Source organism: Meles meles, chromosome 14, assembly GCF_922984935.1.
Source record: "Meles meles chromosome 14, mMelMel3.1 paternal haplotype, whole genome shotgun sequence".
In the NCBI taxonomy this organism is placed as follows: domain Eukaryota; kingdom Metazoa; phylum Chordata; class Mammalia; order Carnivora; family Mustelidae; genus Meles; species Meles meles.
This window is the reverse complement of record NC_060079.1, coordinates 2478821-2494936: the sequence shown is the minus strand read 5'-3', so window position 1 is coordinate 2494936 and position 16116 is coordinate 2478821. Positions and strand designations below refer to the sequence as shown.

The window sequence follows — 16116 nt, the reverse complement described above, 5'->3', positions numbered from 1 at the left end:
AGTCCTACATCGGGCTCCCTGCTCAGCGGGAAGCCTGCTTCTCTCTCCGTCTCTGCCTGCCACTCTGTCTGCCTGTGCTCACTCTCGCTCTCTCTCTCTCTGACAAATAAATAAATAAAATCTTTAAAAAAAAAAAAAATCTCCCAACAAACAAGAGCCCAGGGCCAGATGGCTTCCCAGGGGAATTCTACCGAACATTTAAAGAATTAACAGCTATTCTCCTGAAACTGTTCTAAAAAATAGAAATGGAAGGAAAACTGCCAGACTCATTTTATGAGGCCAGCATTACCTTGATCTCCAAACCAGACAAAGACCCATCAAAAAGGAGAATTACAGGGGCGCCTGGGTGGCTCAGTGGGTTAAAGCCTATGCCTTCGGCTCAGGTCATGATCCCAGGGTCCTGGGTTGGAGCCCCACATCGGGCTTTCTGCTCTGCAGGGAGCCTGCTTCCTCCTCTCTCTCTGCCTGCCTCTCTGCCTAGTTGTGATTTCTCTCTGTCAAATAAATAAAATATATATATATTAAAAAAAGGAGAATTACAGACCAATATCCTTGAACACAGATGCGAAAATTCTCACCAAAATACTAGCCAATAGGATCCAACAGTCCGTTAAAAGGATCATTCACCACGAGCAAGTGGGCTGCAAGGTTGGTTCAACATCCGCAAATCAATCAATGTGATACAATACATTAATAAAAGAAAGAACAAGAACCATATGATACTCTCAATAGATGCTGAAAAAGCATTTGACAAAGTACAGCATCCTTTCTTGATCAAAACTCTTCAAAGTGTAGGGATATCATCAAAGCCATTTATGAAAAACCCACGGTGAATACCATTCTCAATGGAGAAAAACTGAGAGCTTTTCCACTAAGGTCGGGAACACGGCATCGATGTCCATTATCACCACTGCTATTCAACATAGTACTAGAAGTCCTAGCCTCGGTAATCAGACAACAAAAGAAATTAAAGGCATCCAAATCAGCAAAGAAGAAGTCAAACTCTCACTCTTTGCAGATGATATGATACTATATGTGGAAAACCCAAAAGACTCCACTCCAAATCTGCTAGAACTTGTACGGGAATTGAGAATAGTGTCAGGATATAAAATCAATGTGCAGAAATCAGTTGCATTTCTATACACCAACAACAAGACAGAAGAAAGAGAAATTAAGGAGTCAATCCCATTTACAATTGCACCTAAAACCGTAAGATACCTAGGAATAAACCTAACCAACGAGGCAAAGAATCTGTACTCAGAAAACTATAAAGTACTCATGAAAGAGACTGAGGAAGACACAAAGAAACGAAAAAATGTTCCATGCTCATGGACTGGAAGAACATATATTGTGAAAATGTCTAGGCTACCTAAAGCAATCTACACGTTTAATGCAATCCCTGTCAAAATACCATCCATTTTTTTTTTCTCGAAGAAATGGAATAGATAATCCTAAAATTTGTATGGAACCAGAAAAGACCTCGAATAGCCAGAGGAATGTTGAAAAAGAAAGCCAAAGTTGGTGGCATCACAATTCCAGACTTCAAGCTCTATGACAAAGCGGTCATCCTCAAGACAGTATGCTACTGGCACAAAACAGACTTATGGAACAGAATAGGAAGCCCAGAAATAGACCCTCAACTCTATGGTCAACTAATCTTCGACAAAGCAGGAAAGAATGTCCAGTGGAAAACAGACAGTCTCTTCAACAAATGGTGTTGGGAAAATTGGACAGCCGCAGGCAGAAAAATGAAACTGGACCATTTCCTTACACTGCACACAAAAACAGAATCAAAATGGATGAAGACCCTCAATGTGAGAAAGGAATCCATCAAAATCCTTGAGGAGAACACAGGCAGCAACCTCTTCGACCTCAGCCGCAGCAACTTCCTCCTAGGAACATCGCCAAAGGCAAGGGAAGCAAGGGCAAAAATGAACTACTGGGATTTCATCAAGATCAAAAGCTTTTGCACAGCAAAGGAGACAGTCAACAAAACCAAAAGACAACTGACAGAATGGGAGAAGAGATTCACAAATGACACATGAGATAAAGGGCTAGTATGCAAAATCTATAAAGAACTCATCAACTCAACACCCAAAGAACAAATAATCCAATTCAGAAATGGGCAGAAGACATGAACGGATATTTCTGCAAAGAAGACATCCAGGTGGCCAACAGACAGAGGAAAGTGCTCCACATCACTCGGCTTCAGGGAAATACGAATCAAAACCACAATGAGATACCACCTCACACCAGTCAGAATGGCTAAAGTTAACAAGTCAGGAAATGACAGATGCTGTTGAGGATGCAGAGAAAGGCAGTTGGTGGGAATGCGAGCTGGTGCAACCACTCTGGAAAACAACATGGAGGTACCTCAAAAAGTTGATAATAGAGCTACCCTATGACTCAGCAATTGCACCACTGGGTATTTACCCTAAAGATACAAATGCAGTGATCCAAAGGGGCACATGCACCCGAATGTTTATAGCAGCAATGTCCACAATAGCCAAACTATGTTAAGAACCTAGATGTCCATCAACAGATGAATGGATAAAGAAGATGTGGTGTATATATACAACAGAATACTATGCAGCCATCAAAAGAAATGAAATCTTGCCATTTGTGACGATGTGGATGGAACTAGAGGGTATTATGATCAGTGAAATAAGTCAATAAGAAAAAGACAATTATCATATCATCTCCCTAATATGAGGAATTTGAGAGGCAATGTGGCGGGTTTGGGGGATAGGGAAGGAAAAAATGAAACAAGATGGGATCAGGAGGGAGACAAACTGTAAGAGACTCTTTATCTCACAAAACAAACTGAGGGTTGCTGGGAGGGGGGGGGATAGGGAGAAGGTGGTTGGTTTATAGATATTGGGGAATGTATGTGCTATGGTGAGTGCTGTAAAGTGCGTAAACCTGGCGATTCACTGTTCTTTACCCCTGGCGCTAATAATACATTATATGTTAATATAATAAAAAGAATATAAGATTATGAAAAATCATATGCTAAAAAACTGGGAATTCTGGAAGAAATGGATAAATTCCTATAAACATAGAAATGACCAATACTAAAAAAGGAAGAAATAAACAATTTGAATAAACCCATACCAGAAAAGAAATTAAATCAGTAATAAAAATTCCTCTAACAAAGCCAAGTCCAGGACCAGATGGTTTCACAGGGGAATTCTATCAGACATTTAAAGGAGAGTTGATAACTATTCTTCTCAAAGTGTTCCAAAACACAGAAGTGGAAGGAAAACTTCCAATCTTCTTTCACGAGTCCAGCATTACCTTGATTCTAAAACCAAAGATCCCACTAAACAGGAGAATTCAGGCCAATATCCCTGATGAACATGGATGCAGTAATTCTCAACAAGATACCAGCAAACTGAATCCAACATTACATTAAAATAATTATTCACCACAATCAAGTGGTATTTATTCCTGGGCTACAGGCATGGTTCAATATTTGCAAATCAATGTGATATACCACATAAAAGAAAGGATAAGAACCACATGATTCTCTCAAAAGAGGCAGCAAAAGCGTTTGACAAAATATAGCATAGTTTCTTGATGAAAACCCTCAAAAAGGATAGGTGGAACATACCTCAACATCATAAAGGCCATATACAAAGGAACCACAGCTAATTTCACCCTCAATGGGAGAAAACTGAGAGCTTTTCCTCTACTATCAGGAAAAAGACAGGGATGTCCACTCTCAGGATTACTATTTAACATAGTACTGGAAGTCTCAGCCTCAGGAATCAGACAACAAAAACAAATAAAATGCATCCAGGGTTGCCACCCTGATATGTCCATTAAGCATCTGTGTTTGACTCAGGCCATGATCCAGGGTCCTGGGACTGAGCCCCATGTCCTGTTCCCTGCTCATTGGGGAATCTCTTTCTCCCTCTCCCTCTGCCCATCCCCTCCTCTCGTGCTCCCTTTCTAATTATGCTCTCTCTCTCTAATAAATAAAAATTTATTAAAAAATAGAAAAATTAAAGAGGGCACATATTGCATGGAGCACTGGGTGTGGTACATAAACAATGAATCTTGGAACACTGAAAAAAAAGGCATCCAAACTGGCAAAGAAGTAGTCAGAGTTTCACAATTTGCAGACATGATCCTCTATGTAGAAAACCTTGAAAGAGTCCACCAAAAAATTGCTAAAACTAATATATGAATTCAGCAAAGCAGCAGGATATATAATCAATGTACAGAAATCTGTTTCATTTCCATACACCAATAATGAAGCAGCAGAAAAAGAAATCAATGAATCGATCCCATTTATAACTGCACCAACCCATAAGGTACCTAGGAATAACCCTAACCAAAGAAGTAAAAGAATTACTTTGAAAACTACAGAATGCTTATGGAAGAAACTGAAGTTGACACAAAGAAATGGGAAAAACATTCCATGCTCATGGATTGAAAGAGTAAATGTAGTTAAAATGTCTAAGCTACCCAAAGCAATCTACACATTCAACGCAGAATACCACCAGAATTTTTCAGAGCTAGAACAAACAGTCCTAAAATTTGTATGGAACCACAAGAGACCCCCAATAGCCAAAGCAATTCTGAAAAAGAAAACCAAAGCCTGAGGCATCATGTGTCCAGACTTCAAACTCTATTATAAAGCTGTAGTCATCAAGACAGTATGGTACTGGCACAAAAACAGACATGTAGGTCAATAGAACAGAACAGAAAACCCAGAAATGGACCCACAAGTGTATGGCCAACTAATACTTGACAAAGCAGGAGAGTATATCCAATGGAAAAAAGACAGTCTCTTCAACAAATGGTATTGGGAAAATTGGACACCCATATGCTGAAGAATGAAAGAGGCCCACTTTCTTACACCATACACAAGAATGAATTAAAAATGGATGAAAGGCCTAAATGTGAGACAGGAAACCATCAAGATCCTAGAGCATTACAAAGGCAGCAATCTCTCTGACCTTAGCCACAGCAAATTCTTAACTAGACACATATCTGGTGACAGGGGAACAAAAGCGAAAATGAACTACTGGGACTTCATCAAGATAAAAAGCTTCTGCACAGTGAAGGAAATGATCAACAAACCTAAAAGGCAGCCTACAGAATGGGAGAAGATATTTGTAAATGACATCTGACGAAGGGTTAGTATCTAAAATCTATAAAGAACTTATCAAACTCAACACTCCAAAAATAAATAATCCAGTTAAGAAATGGGCAGAGACATTAACAAGTATTTTTCCAAAGAAGACATCCAGATGGCTAACAGGAGCATGAAAAGAGGCTCAACATCACTCTTTATCAGGAAAATACAAATCAAAACCATGATGAGATATAACCTCATGCCTGTTAGAATGGGTAAAATTAACAACACAGGAAACAACAGATTTTGGCGAGGATGCAGAGAAAGGGGAAACCTCTTACTCTGCTGGTGAGAAGGCAAACTGGTGCAGCCACTCTGGAAAACAGTATGGATGTTTCTCACAAAGCTAAAAGTAGAACTACCTTAGGATCCAGCAATTGCACTGTTATTTATCCAAAGGATAAAAATACAGATTTGAGTATATGCACTCTGATGTTTACAGCAGCATTATCAACAACAGCCAAACTATGAAGAATGCCCAAATGTCCACTGACTGATGAATGGATAATAAGATATGGTATATATTTATAATGGAATATTACTCAGTCATCAAAAAGAATGAAATCTTGCCATTTGCAACAACATGGATGGAGCTAGAGTGTATTATGCTAAGTGAAATAAGTCAGTCAGAGAAAGACAAATACACGATTTCACTCAAATGTGGAATTTAAGAAACCAAACATATGAACATAGGGGAAGGGAAAAAATTGAGTGAGGCAAGCAAACTATAAGAGACTCTTAACTATAGAGAACAAACTGACAGTTGATGGCAGGGGATGGGATAAATGCGTGATGTAAGTATTAAGGAGGGTACTTGTTATGATGACCACTGGGTGTTATATCTAAGTGATGAATCACTAAATTCTAAATTCTACTCCCCGAACCAATATTATACTACATGTTAATTAATTAGAATTTAATGAAATTTGAAAAAAAGGAGGATGTAAGCATAAAGAGTCAAACCTAGAGTTTAAGATCAAGATTTCCTTTTATATTTTCAATCAGCAACTAATCATTTAGATTACATACTTCATTAGGTGAGACAACGTGCTTAACTTGAACAGCATAGAGTTCTTCTGGGGGAGGCAGAGATGAAGGCAAATATGGTGGTAAAATAGGAGTCTCTGTTTCAGACAAAAGCAATTCCTAAAGCACCACAAATAAATTCAAATTTCAGAATGACTATTACAGAAATCCAGTACATTATTAAAATTTAATAAAACTCATTATGTTGCCAATTTATTTTCAATTAGCAGAAAGCAAACTCTCTTAGATAATGGATACCACAAAATGATTCTGTTTCAGTAGGACCAAAATGTGACTAAAGACCTTTAACACTCTTTTGTTCCCCCCAAAAAATTTGTGTTAAAACACTCATATAAATATCTGTTTATGTATACATACTTACCTATACACATAAAACTCCAGAAGAATGGCTATCAAAGAGCTAACAGTAATTGCCACTCAATTATTTGAGGTATAGAAGGGGGTACATTTTTCTATTCACATCCATTTATTTTTAGAGTAAGTACATATTTTACAGTAAAGACTAAAGTAATATGGGGCATCTCGGTGGCTCAGTTGGTTAAGAAAATGCCTTCAGCTTGGGTTATGATCCCATGGGACCGAGTGCCACACTGGATTCCTTGCTCCCGCAAGAGCCTGCTTCCTCCTCTCCCTCAGTTTGTGTCTCCTTTTCCCTCTGCCTGCCACTACCCCTGCTTGTGCTCTGTCAAATAAATAAATAAAGCCTTAAAAAAAACTAAAATAATATAAGAAATGCCAAAAGAAGATTTAAGTTAAAATCATCAAAAAAATTGTGCTCTCTTTAAACTCTGAAAAAAAAATAATAAAAAGTTAGGTGATTCCCAAGAGGAATCTGGCAGTTAGCAGTTGTTAAAAACAAAAATATAAAAATGTGGGTGGTATTTAAGAAAGTTTTAAGAGCTTAAATATTGTAATTAGCATAAAAAGTAAAATGATCACATTCAAACTAGATTTATTACTATTTACATTTCCAAACTGGTGACAAAACAGAACAAAACCAGTAGCATTCAGTGAACACTGATTACCAACTCCTGTATTACTGATTTGTTACAAAGCACTTTATAATACATTTGTTATTTTTATAATCACAGAAATAAAATTCCACTTATAAATAATTGGAACTTTCATTAAAACTCTTACTGCCTGCACCAAAAAGCACAAGTGGAAAAAAGAAATCATATGACTAGACTTCACCAAGATTAAAAACTTTGGCGCTTTAGGGGCATCTGGCTGGCTCAGTTGGTTTTAAGTGTCTGCCTTTGGCTCAGGTCATGATCTCAGGGTCCTGTTCAGCCAGGAGTTCACTTCTCCCTCTCTCTTTGCCTCTCTGTCCCATTTGTGCTCACTCTTTCTCTTTCTCTAGTAAATAAATAAAATCTTAAAAAGAAAACCCTAGAACTTTGGTATTTTAAAGGATACTGATAACAAAGTATAAAGACAACTCATAGGGGGCGCCTGGGTGGTTCAGTGGGTTAAAGCCTCTGCCTTTCGCTCAGGTCATGATCCCAGGGTCCTGGGATCGAGCCCCGCATCGGGCTCTCTGCTTGGCGGGGAGCCTGCTTCCTCCTCTCTCTCTCTCTGCCTGCCTCTCTGCCTACTTGTGATCTCTATCTGTCAAATAAATAAAATCTTTAAAAAAAAAAAAGACAACTCATAGAATGGAAGAAAATATCTGCAAATATGTATCTGATAAGGGACTTATATATAGAATATGTAAAGAACTCTTACAGTTCCACAAAATCAACCCAACTAAAAATGGGCAGAGGAATTAATTATTTTTTACTTTTATTTTCCATTTTTTTCCTGGTATTATTGAGATATAATTCACACATAACATTGTATTAGTGCAAGGTATACAACATAATGATTTTAGTATATGTATATAACTGTAAAATGAACACCACAAGTTTAGCTAACATCAATCATTTTCTGATGAAAACATTTTCTGATGAAAACATTAAAGATCTACTCTCTTAGCAACTTTCAAATATACAATACAGTGTTAACTATAATCATCATGTTGTATATTACATCCCCAGGACTTTGGAAGTTTGCATCTTTTGATTGCCTTCACCCATTTCCCCCATCCCCTCATCCCTGGCAACCACCAATATTTTCTCTGTATTTGAGTTCAGTTTTTAAGATTCCACATATTACTGAGATCATATAGTATTTGACTTACTTCACTTTGCATAGTACTTTCAAGGTCCATCCATGTTGCCACAAAAGGCAGGATTTCCTTTTTATGGCTGAAAAGAACACTATTTCATTGTGTAAAGATATGTATATGTGTATGTGTATAACATACACCCACACCCCACATCTTTATCCATTCATCCACTGATGGACACAGGCTGTTTCCATGTCTTGCTATTGTAAATAATGCTGCAATAGACATATGGGTGCAGTTACTTCTTTAAGATAGTGATTTTGTTTCCTTTGGATATATACTTAGAAGTGAAATTGAGAAGGGTAATTCTAATTTTAATTTTTTGAGGAACCTCCATATTGTTTTCCATAATGGTTTACCAGTTTACATTCCCTCTACTGGTACACAATGGTTCCCTTTTCTCCACGTCCTTGCCAGCACTTCTTATCTCTCGTCTTTTTGATGACGGTCATTCTAATATATGTAAAGTGATACCACACTGTGCTTTTAAATGTCATTTACCTGATGATTGATGATGCTGAGCACCTTTTCATGTACCTGTTGGCTATCTGTATGTCTTCTTTGAAAAAATGTCTGTTTAGTTCTTCCGCTCACTTTTTAATCAGATTGTTTATTTTTTACTATTGAGCTATATAAGTTCTTTATATATTTTGGATAGTAATGCCTTATCAGATATATGATTTGCAAATATTTCCTCCCATCTGTAGGCCACCTTTTTATTTTGTTGTGCAAAAGCTTCTTGGTTTGAGGTAGTCCCACTTGTTAAATTTTGTTTCTGTTGGCTTTGCTTTTGGTGTCAAATCCTGGGCAAAGTACGTGAACAGAGATTTCTCCAAAGAAAATATATAAATGGACAAAGAGCATATGATATGATGCTCGCCATCACCAGTCATGAGAAAAGCACATCAAAACCACAATGAGGTACAACTCTATACCTATGGGTGAGAAACAAGTCAGATAACAAGTGTTGATAAGGATATGGGAAAAAAATGGAACCTTGTACATTCCTAGTATAAAAGTAAAATGGTGCATCACTTTCGGAGAACAGTCTTATAGTTCCTTAAAATGGTAAATAGCGTCACCATATGACTCAGCAATTCCACTAGTAGGAATTAGGTCCATACCAAAAGAGAAGGAAAAATAGATGTCTACATAAAAACGTGTATGCAGGGGCACCTGGGTGGCTCAGTGGGTTAAAGCCTCTGCCTTCAGCTCAGGTCATGATCTCAGGGTCCTGGGATGGAGCCCCGCATCGGGCTCTTGCTCAGCAGGGAGCCTGCTTCCTCCTCCTCTCTCTCCCTGCCTGCCTCTCTGCCTACTTGTGATCTCTGTCAAATAAATTAAAAAAACAAACAAACAAACAAACAAAAACCGTGTATGCAAATATTCACAGCTTTATTCACAGCTGCAAAAAGATAGAAACCCAACAGATTATCCATCAACAGAGGAATGCATAAATAAAATGTGGTATATCCATACAATGGAGTATTATTCAGCAATAAGAAGGATACATACTACACTACAACATGAATGAAACTTGAAAACATTATTCCAGTTAAAGAAGCCAGTTACAAAGGGCTATGTATTATTATATGATTCCCTTTATTTTATAAAATTTCCAAAATTGGCAAATCCAGAGAGACAGAAGATTAGTTTCCACTGGTTTCCAGGACAGTGGGAAAGGGAAAAATGGGAAGTGACTCCTGTTGGTAAGGAGCTTCTTTTGGGGATGATGAAATGTTGTGGAATTAAATAGCTGTGATAACTGCACAACTCTGACTATACAAAAAAACCACCGTATTGTACAGTTTAAAAAGGTAAATTTTATGTATGTAAATTATATCTCAATAAAGCCATAATAAAAGAAAATGATTACTTCCTGATCTTATATTAGATCCTTTGTACTGATGAAGTGTCCAAAGTTTCCAAAATATTTGGGTTGAAACTTACCTCAAATCTTATTTCCCATCTTTCATCCTCGTACTTTTTATTGTAATCTGCTAGCTTCTGAAATAATATAGTATTGTTAATAAATAAACCACTTCAACTATATAGTATTTTTAAGGCACTTTCATATTTCATCCCCACAAAAACTGGGTGCATGTTCTTGTTGGCATTCATTTAGTTATTTTGTGTTAACTATGGGAAAATCTACTGTTCTAGAGTAATCTTAATAGTGCAATAGTAAGAATCCTCAAATTATGTTAAACACATGTCAATAGTAATTACAGTTAACCTTTGAACACCATGAGGGTTAGGGGTGAAAATCCACATATAACTTTTGACTTCCTGAAAACTTAATTACTAGTAGCATACTGTTGACTGGAAGGCTTACCAATAACAAAAAGTTAATTAACACATATTTCATAAGTTATGTGTATTATATATGTATTCTTAGAATAAAGTAAGCTAGAGGGAAAAAAAGGGTTATTAAGAAAATCATAAGAGAAAATAAATTTACAGTCCTGTAAAAAATCCACATGTAAGTGGACCTAAGCAATTTAAAACTGTGTTGCTCAAGAACCAGCTTCAGTTTATTATGAGAGAGAAGGAATTCTTACGTATTTTTAAAAAATATTCAAACTAAAGAGTACAACTGGAAGGGAGGGAGTTAGTAATCTTTATAAAACCAGTTTAACAGATGGTATACCTTTATACAAATACACATGCATTGCACATCAACACACATACCACACACACCCTTCTGCTCATAAGAAAAAAACTGACAAGAATTACGTGTATAAAGTAATATCACAGTTTCTATGTGAAGAAGAAAGTTTTCTATATTGAACTGAAGATTCAGTGTTTGGTTGTGTACTGTTATGAACAAGAATACTTAAAAACCTAACAAGTAACTGTAAGTCTAGAAATAAAAATACCTTGCTATATAAAATGTTAATGGTATTATTTATGATGAATTCCCCATTTCCATTAAGTATTTATGGCATCTTGCAATGTGAAAACATATCTATAATAGGCTAGTTATGTTTTTAAAAATATTAAGAAACAGTAGCACTGGGAAACTGGAGAGGGCTATATATTGAAATTAAGCTTAAAATCCAGCTCTGAGTTTCCTGTAAAAAGGCAAAATGGAGGAAATGTTATAATGTTAAATAAAAGGAAAAAAGTTATCTCCTGAGAGAATCCTTTTCTGGCAGTGAATTCTATTAGCACTTTATAATTTAAATTTCTATATTCAAACAACATTGGATAACAGATGGCCTTTTCACTAAGTTTAAAGATATGAAACATTAATTGAATCTTAGTGCAACTGAAGTCTTTTAGGATGTTTATAAAGCATGATATATTGCTTTCTCAACAAATAATTTATAATTCTCTATACTTTCTTAATGTATCAGACACATAACTGTACTAAAGACTTGAAGTGTAAGGTGTTATATGACATTTTATCCAGAATTTGTTTTTCTATAGTTTAGATTTTTATAGAAAAATAGCTCACTTACTTCTTTCAATATCTCCTCAGAATGCTCAAAAGTACAATACTTATGGTATGCCATAAAATAAGAAAGTGACATTCCATCAAAATAGAGATGAATAGATAATTTCTCCCATGGGTTTTCAGGTAATTCCTATTTAAGTTCAACAAACAAGATTATTACTATAAAAATAAAGTCTGTTTGAAGATTAAAATTTTAGGGTAGACAAATAAGAAATTAGATTTCTAATGACCACAGTATTACCAGTTTGGCTAGTTGCTCATTTCATAAAATTTTCTTCCTAGTATTTTGGCAGGTTATAAAACAGCAATTCTACTACCATGGTTTCTTTAAAATATGCTTACATGTCCATAAGGTAGAGAGCTTTCTAGTTATTTATAAAAAAAATTACAGTAAGGCAGTGAATTAGGTACTAGAAGGAAGGTATAGATGAATTCAAAACTCACAGTGTTGAACACAAGTTGACAAGCCATAGTCTGTGGACCAAACCTGGCCTGCCACATGTTTTTGTATGGTGTGTGAGCTAAGAAGGATCTTTACATTTTTTTCTTTTACAGTAAACTTTTATTGTATGTATTTGCTTTAGATATGTCATGAATATTTAAACAAACTCAAATTTTAATTGGAGCAGTAAGAAAAATCTAATACAGTTTTGCACCGAGAACGACGTGTGGGCTTCATTTGATTTTCTTTTTTTTTTTCCATTTTATTTATTTTTTTCAGCATAACAGTATTCATTGTTTTTGCACAACACCCAGTACTCCATGCAAAACGTGCCCTCCCTATTACCCACCACCTGTTCCCCCAACCTCCCACCCCTGACCCTTCAAAACCCTCAGGTTGTTTTTCAGAGTCCATAGTCTCTTATGGTTCGCCTCCCCTCCCCAATGTCCATAGCCCCCTCCCCCCTCCCAATCCCACCTCCCCCCAGCAACCCCCAGTTTGTTCTGTGAAATTAAGAGTCATTTATGAAATCTTGCCATTTGCGACGACGTGGATGGAACTAAAGCGTATCATGATTAGTGAAATAAGTCAATCGGAGAAAGACAACTATCATATGATCTCCCTGATATGAGGACATGGAGAAGCAACATGGGGGGTTAGGGGGATAGGAGAAGAATAAATGAAACAAGATGGGATTGGGAGGGAGACAAACCAAGAATGGATCTTTACATTTTTAAATGGTTGAGAACAAAATAAAAAAATAATATTCTATTGCATGTGGAAATTATATGAAATTCAAATTTCAGTATTCATAAATAAAGTGTTATTGGAACAGAAAAAAATTACATTATCTTTAGATGATACTAATAATTTATACTAAGTAGAAGGAGAAAGAAAAGATATATCCAGAGGTAAAGAAATGAAGTTCTGCTAAAAATCCAGAAATGGCAGGAATCAGAAGAAATTCATGAGTATTTAGGAGTTATGATAATAGCTTTAAAATTCTTTTTTTTTGCAAGTTATGTAAATTTTTAAAATTAATTAATTTTTTTCAGAGCTTTAAAATTCTTAAGTCCACTTAACATTTACTAGGCACTGAACATGTACATAGCTTAGGTACCATATACTTGGTACCACCTTAGGCCTACTGTCTCTACTGAGTTATTGCCTTCCAGCCCATCTCCCTGCTCCCTAATCTTTTTTACTCTCCAGCAGCTCCACTACTACACTTAGCGTAGCAGACTGGAAATACTAGAATGCAAGGGTAGGTCGTGCCACTCCTTTGATCAAATCCTCACGTGGCTGCCTGGGTCAGCTTGAGAGCTAAAACTTTCACAAATCTCCCCCATCTGCAACTCTTCTGTCTTGCTCCTTCTGCTCCAGCCCTAGTGGCTTCTCTGCCAGTCCCTTTATCACTCCACTAGGAGTGTTCCTGCTTGGAACTCTCTGCACTGTTCTCTGGAGAGCTGCATGGTTTGTCCTCTCACCATTTTAAAGTCTTTACTTATCTCTCATTTTTTGCAGTGAGGTCTTCCCTGACCACTGTATTTAAAAAGTTACCTTCTCCCGGCCCCACCCTCCCCATCAGCCTTTCCTTCTTTATTTTCTTCCTAGCACTTACCACAATCTAATATACCTTATATTTTATGTTTTTAATTTTGTTTCCCACCACTAAAATGGAAACTCCATAAAGGCAGAAATTTGGTTCTTCAGTTCATTGTTGTACCTCCAGGCTAAGAAGAGAGCTCAGCTGATAAGTACTCAGTATTTCTTAGTAGTATATAAAGACACAGGAGCAAGTCTGGCTAATCTCTGGTATGGCAGTAAGGGCTGCAGGGCATGCATGTTCGTGCTTTCTGACAATTTAAGCAGCCTTAGGTATACTACAAATTGCTCTCCTGTGTTAAGATAAGCAGCAAAGAAAGCTACCTTGATAAACTAAAAAATTTCAACTGCCATGAATTTCCACAGAGGCTATAAGTAACCAGACAGGGGCTCATGGTACTAATATCAGCAACAGTAAAACTTCTCCCCTGTTTTATGTAAGTGGGTCTGTGGTTCTTGGTAAGTCTTTATCTTCCTATAATTACACCTTTCATACAGAAATACTTTCCTTACAGTTTTGTACCTTACCACTGGAATCCTCAGACACAGCTGCAGATTAAACTTATCACCTCACTGCTCAAAAAACTCCAATAGGGCTCCAATGATTGACTTTTTTGGTGGTTATTTATTTTTTATTGTGTTATGTTAGTCACCATACAATATATCACTAGTTCTTGATGTAGTGTGCCAATGGTTGACTTTTATCTCTCTTAAATCCTATTCACCACTATTTTTCCCCATAAAACCTCTATTAATCTAGCCGTTATAATTCTACTATTATTACATTCTATTATTCTAGCAACTAATTCCTCAACGTGCCATGCCCAGTTCTGTCTCTCTGTGTTTACTTGTGCATTCCATTTCCCTGGTCAGGAGAAATTTTCCATCTTTTCTTCCATCTCTGAATTCCTATCACACTTACTCTTTTTTTTTTAAACTTAATTTTACTTTTTCAGTGTTCCAAGATTCATCATTTATTTATCACACCCAGTGCTCCATGCAATACGGGCCCTCCTTAATACCCACCACCAAGCTCACCTATCCCAAAACCCTCAGTTTTGTTTCTCAGAGTCCACAATCTCTCATGGTTTGTCTCCCTCTCCAATTTCCCCCAAGTCACCTTTCCTTTCCTTCACCTAATGTCCTCCGTGTTATTCCTTATGCTCCACAAAGTAAGTGAAACCATATGATAATTGACTTTCTCTACTTGACTTATTTTGATCAGCATAACGTCCTCCAGTCCTGTCCATGCTGATACAAAAGTTGGGTATTCATCCTTTCTCATGGAGGCATAATATTCCATTGTATATATGGACCACATCTTTATCCATTTGTCTGTTGAAGGGAATCTCGGCTCTTTCCACACATTTACTCTTTTTATCACTTGGCTCTCGGTATGTTACTTTGTAGTGTGTAATTTTTAGGTTTTTGTCCCGTATCTAGTTGTTTCACTAACTAGATAATTACCTGCACCTAACACAGTGCTACATACATGATAACATCCTGAAAACTACTATATGTGTTTATAAACAATTCCAGTTCTTTGATGCTGCTCCCTGTTGCTGATAAAGAATCTTTCAGATTACTGACTTCAGTACTTATGGAAGTTCTCAGGAACTTGCTCAAAATTAGGTTTATTTAAAATAAGCCCAGAAACCTAACTGGTAACTTTTCCGTATTAATGAATAAATTATATTCACACAGGAACATGGCTCATCATAAAAATATCCCTCAGGGGCGCCTGGGTGGCTCAGTGGATTAAAGCCTCTGCCTTTGGCTCAGGTCATGATCCCAGGGTCCTGGGATTGAGCCCCACATCTGGCTCTCTGCTCAGCAGGGAGCCTGCTTTCCTTCCTCTCTCTCTCTGCCCACCTCTCTGCCTACTTGTGATCTCTCTGTCAAATAAATAAATAAATATTTTTTAAAAATATCCCTCAAATTATGTTACTGATAACACTTTATAGCAAATAATTTAAATCCACAATATATGCTGTAAATATACATTACCATAATGTGAATTTCCACCTCTCTCTTTGAAAGCAGTTCCTGAAGGAGTTCTATGGCATCTGGTTGCCACACATTCCCAACCTATTTGGGATTAATAAACTCAGATTCTTTCACACTTTCAAAATATAGGACAGAGCAGAAGGCAGATAAAGAAATACAGAAGTAGCCATACTCAGGTTAACAGTAGATAATAGTATAAAATGTACAAGTAGTTTTAAGAGAATATCATGGGTATATGA

At 36.7% G+C, this 16116-nt stretch overlaps 1 protein-coding gene across 2 annotated transcripts in view; it reads right to left on the bottom strand.

Moving 5' to 3' along the window:
* RNF17 (ring finger protein 17) overlaps positions 1-16116 on the bottom strand; it is a 159041-nt gene that overhangs the window by 17855 nt on the left and 125070 nt on the right. For both annotated transcript variants that reach the window (XM_045978212.1, XM_045978213.1), the window contains 4 exons: positions 15878-15958; positions 11828-11953; positions 10314-10370; positions 6176-6292 (listed from right to left, as the gene is read on the bottom strand). In XM_045978212.1, the coding sequence (XP_045834168.1) occupies positions 6176-6292; positions 10314-10370; positions 11828-11953; positions 15878-15958 (381 nt within the window). The remainder of the gene's footprint in view (positions 1-6175; positions 6293-10313; positions 10371-11827; positions 11954-15877; positions 15959-16116) is intronic.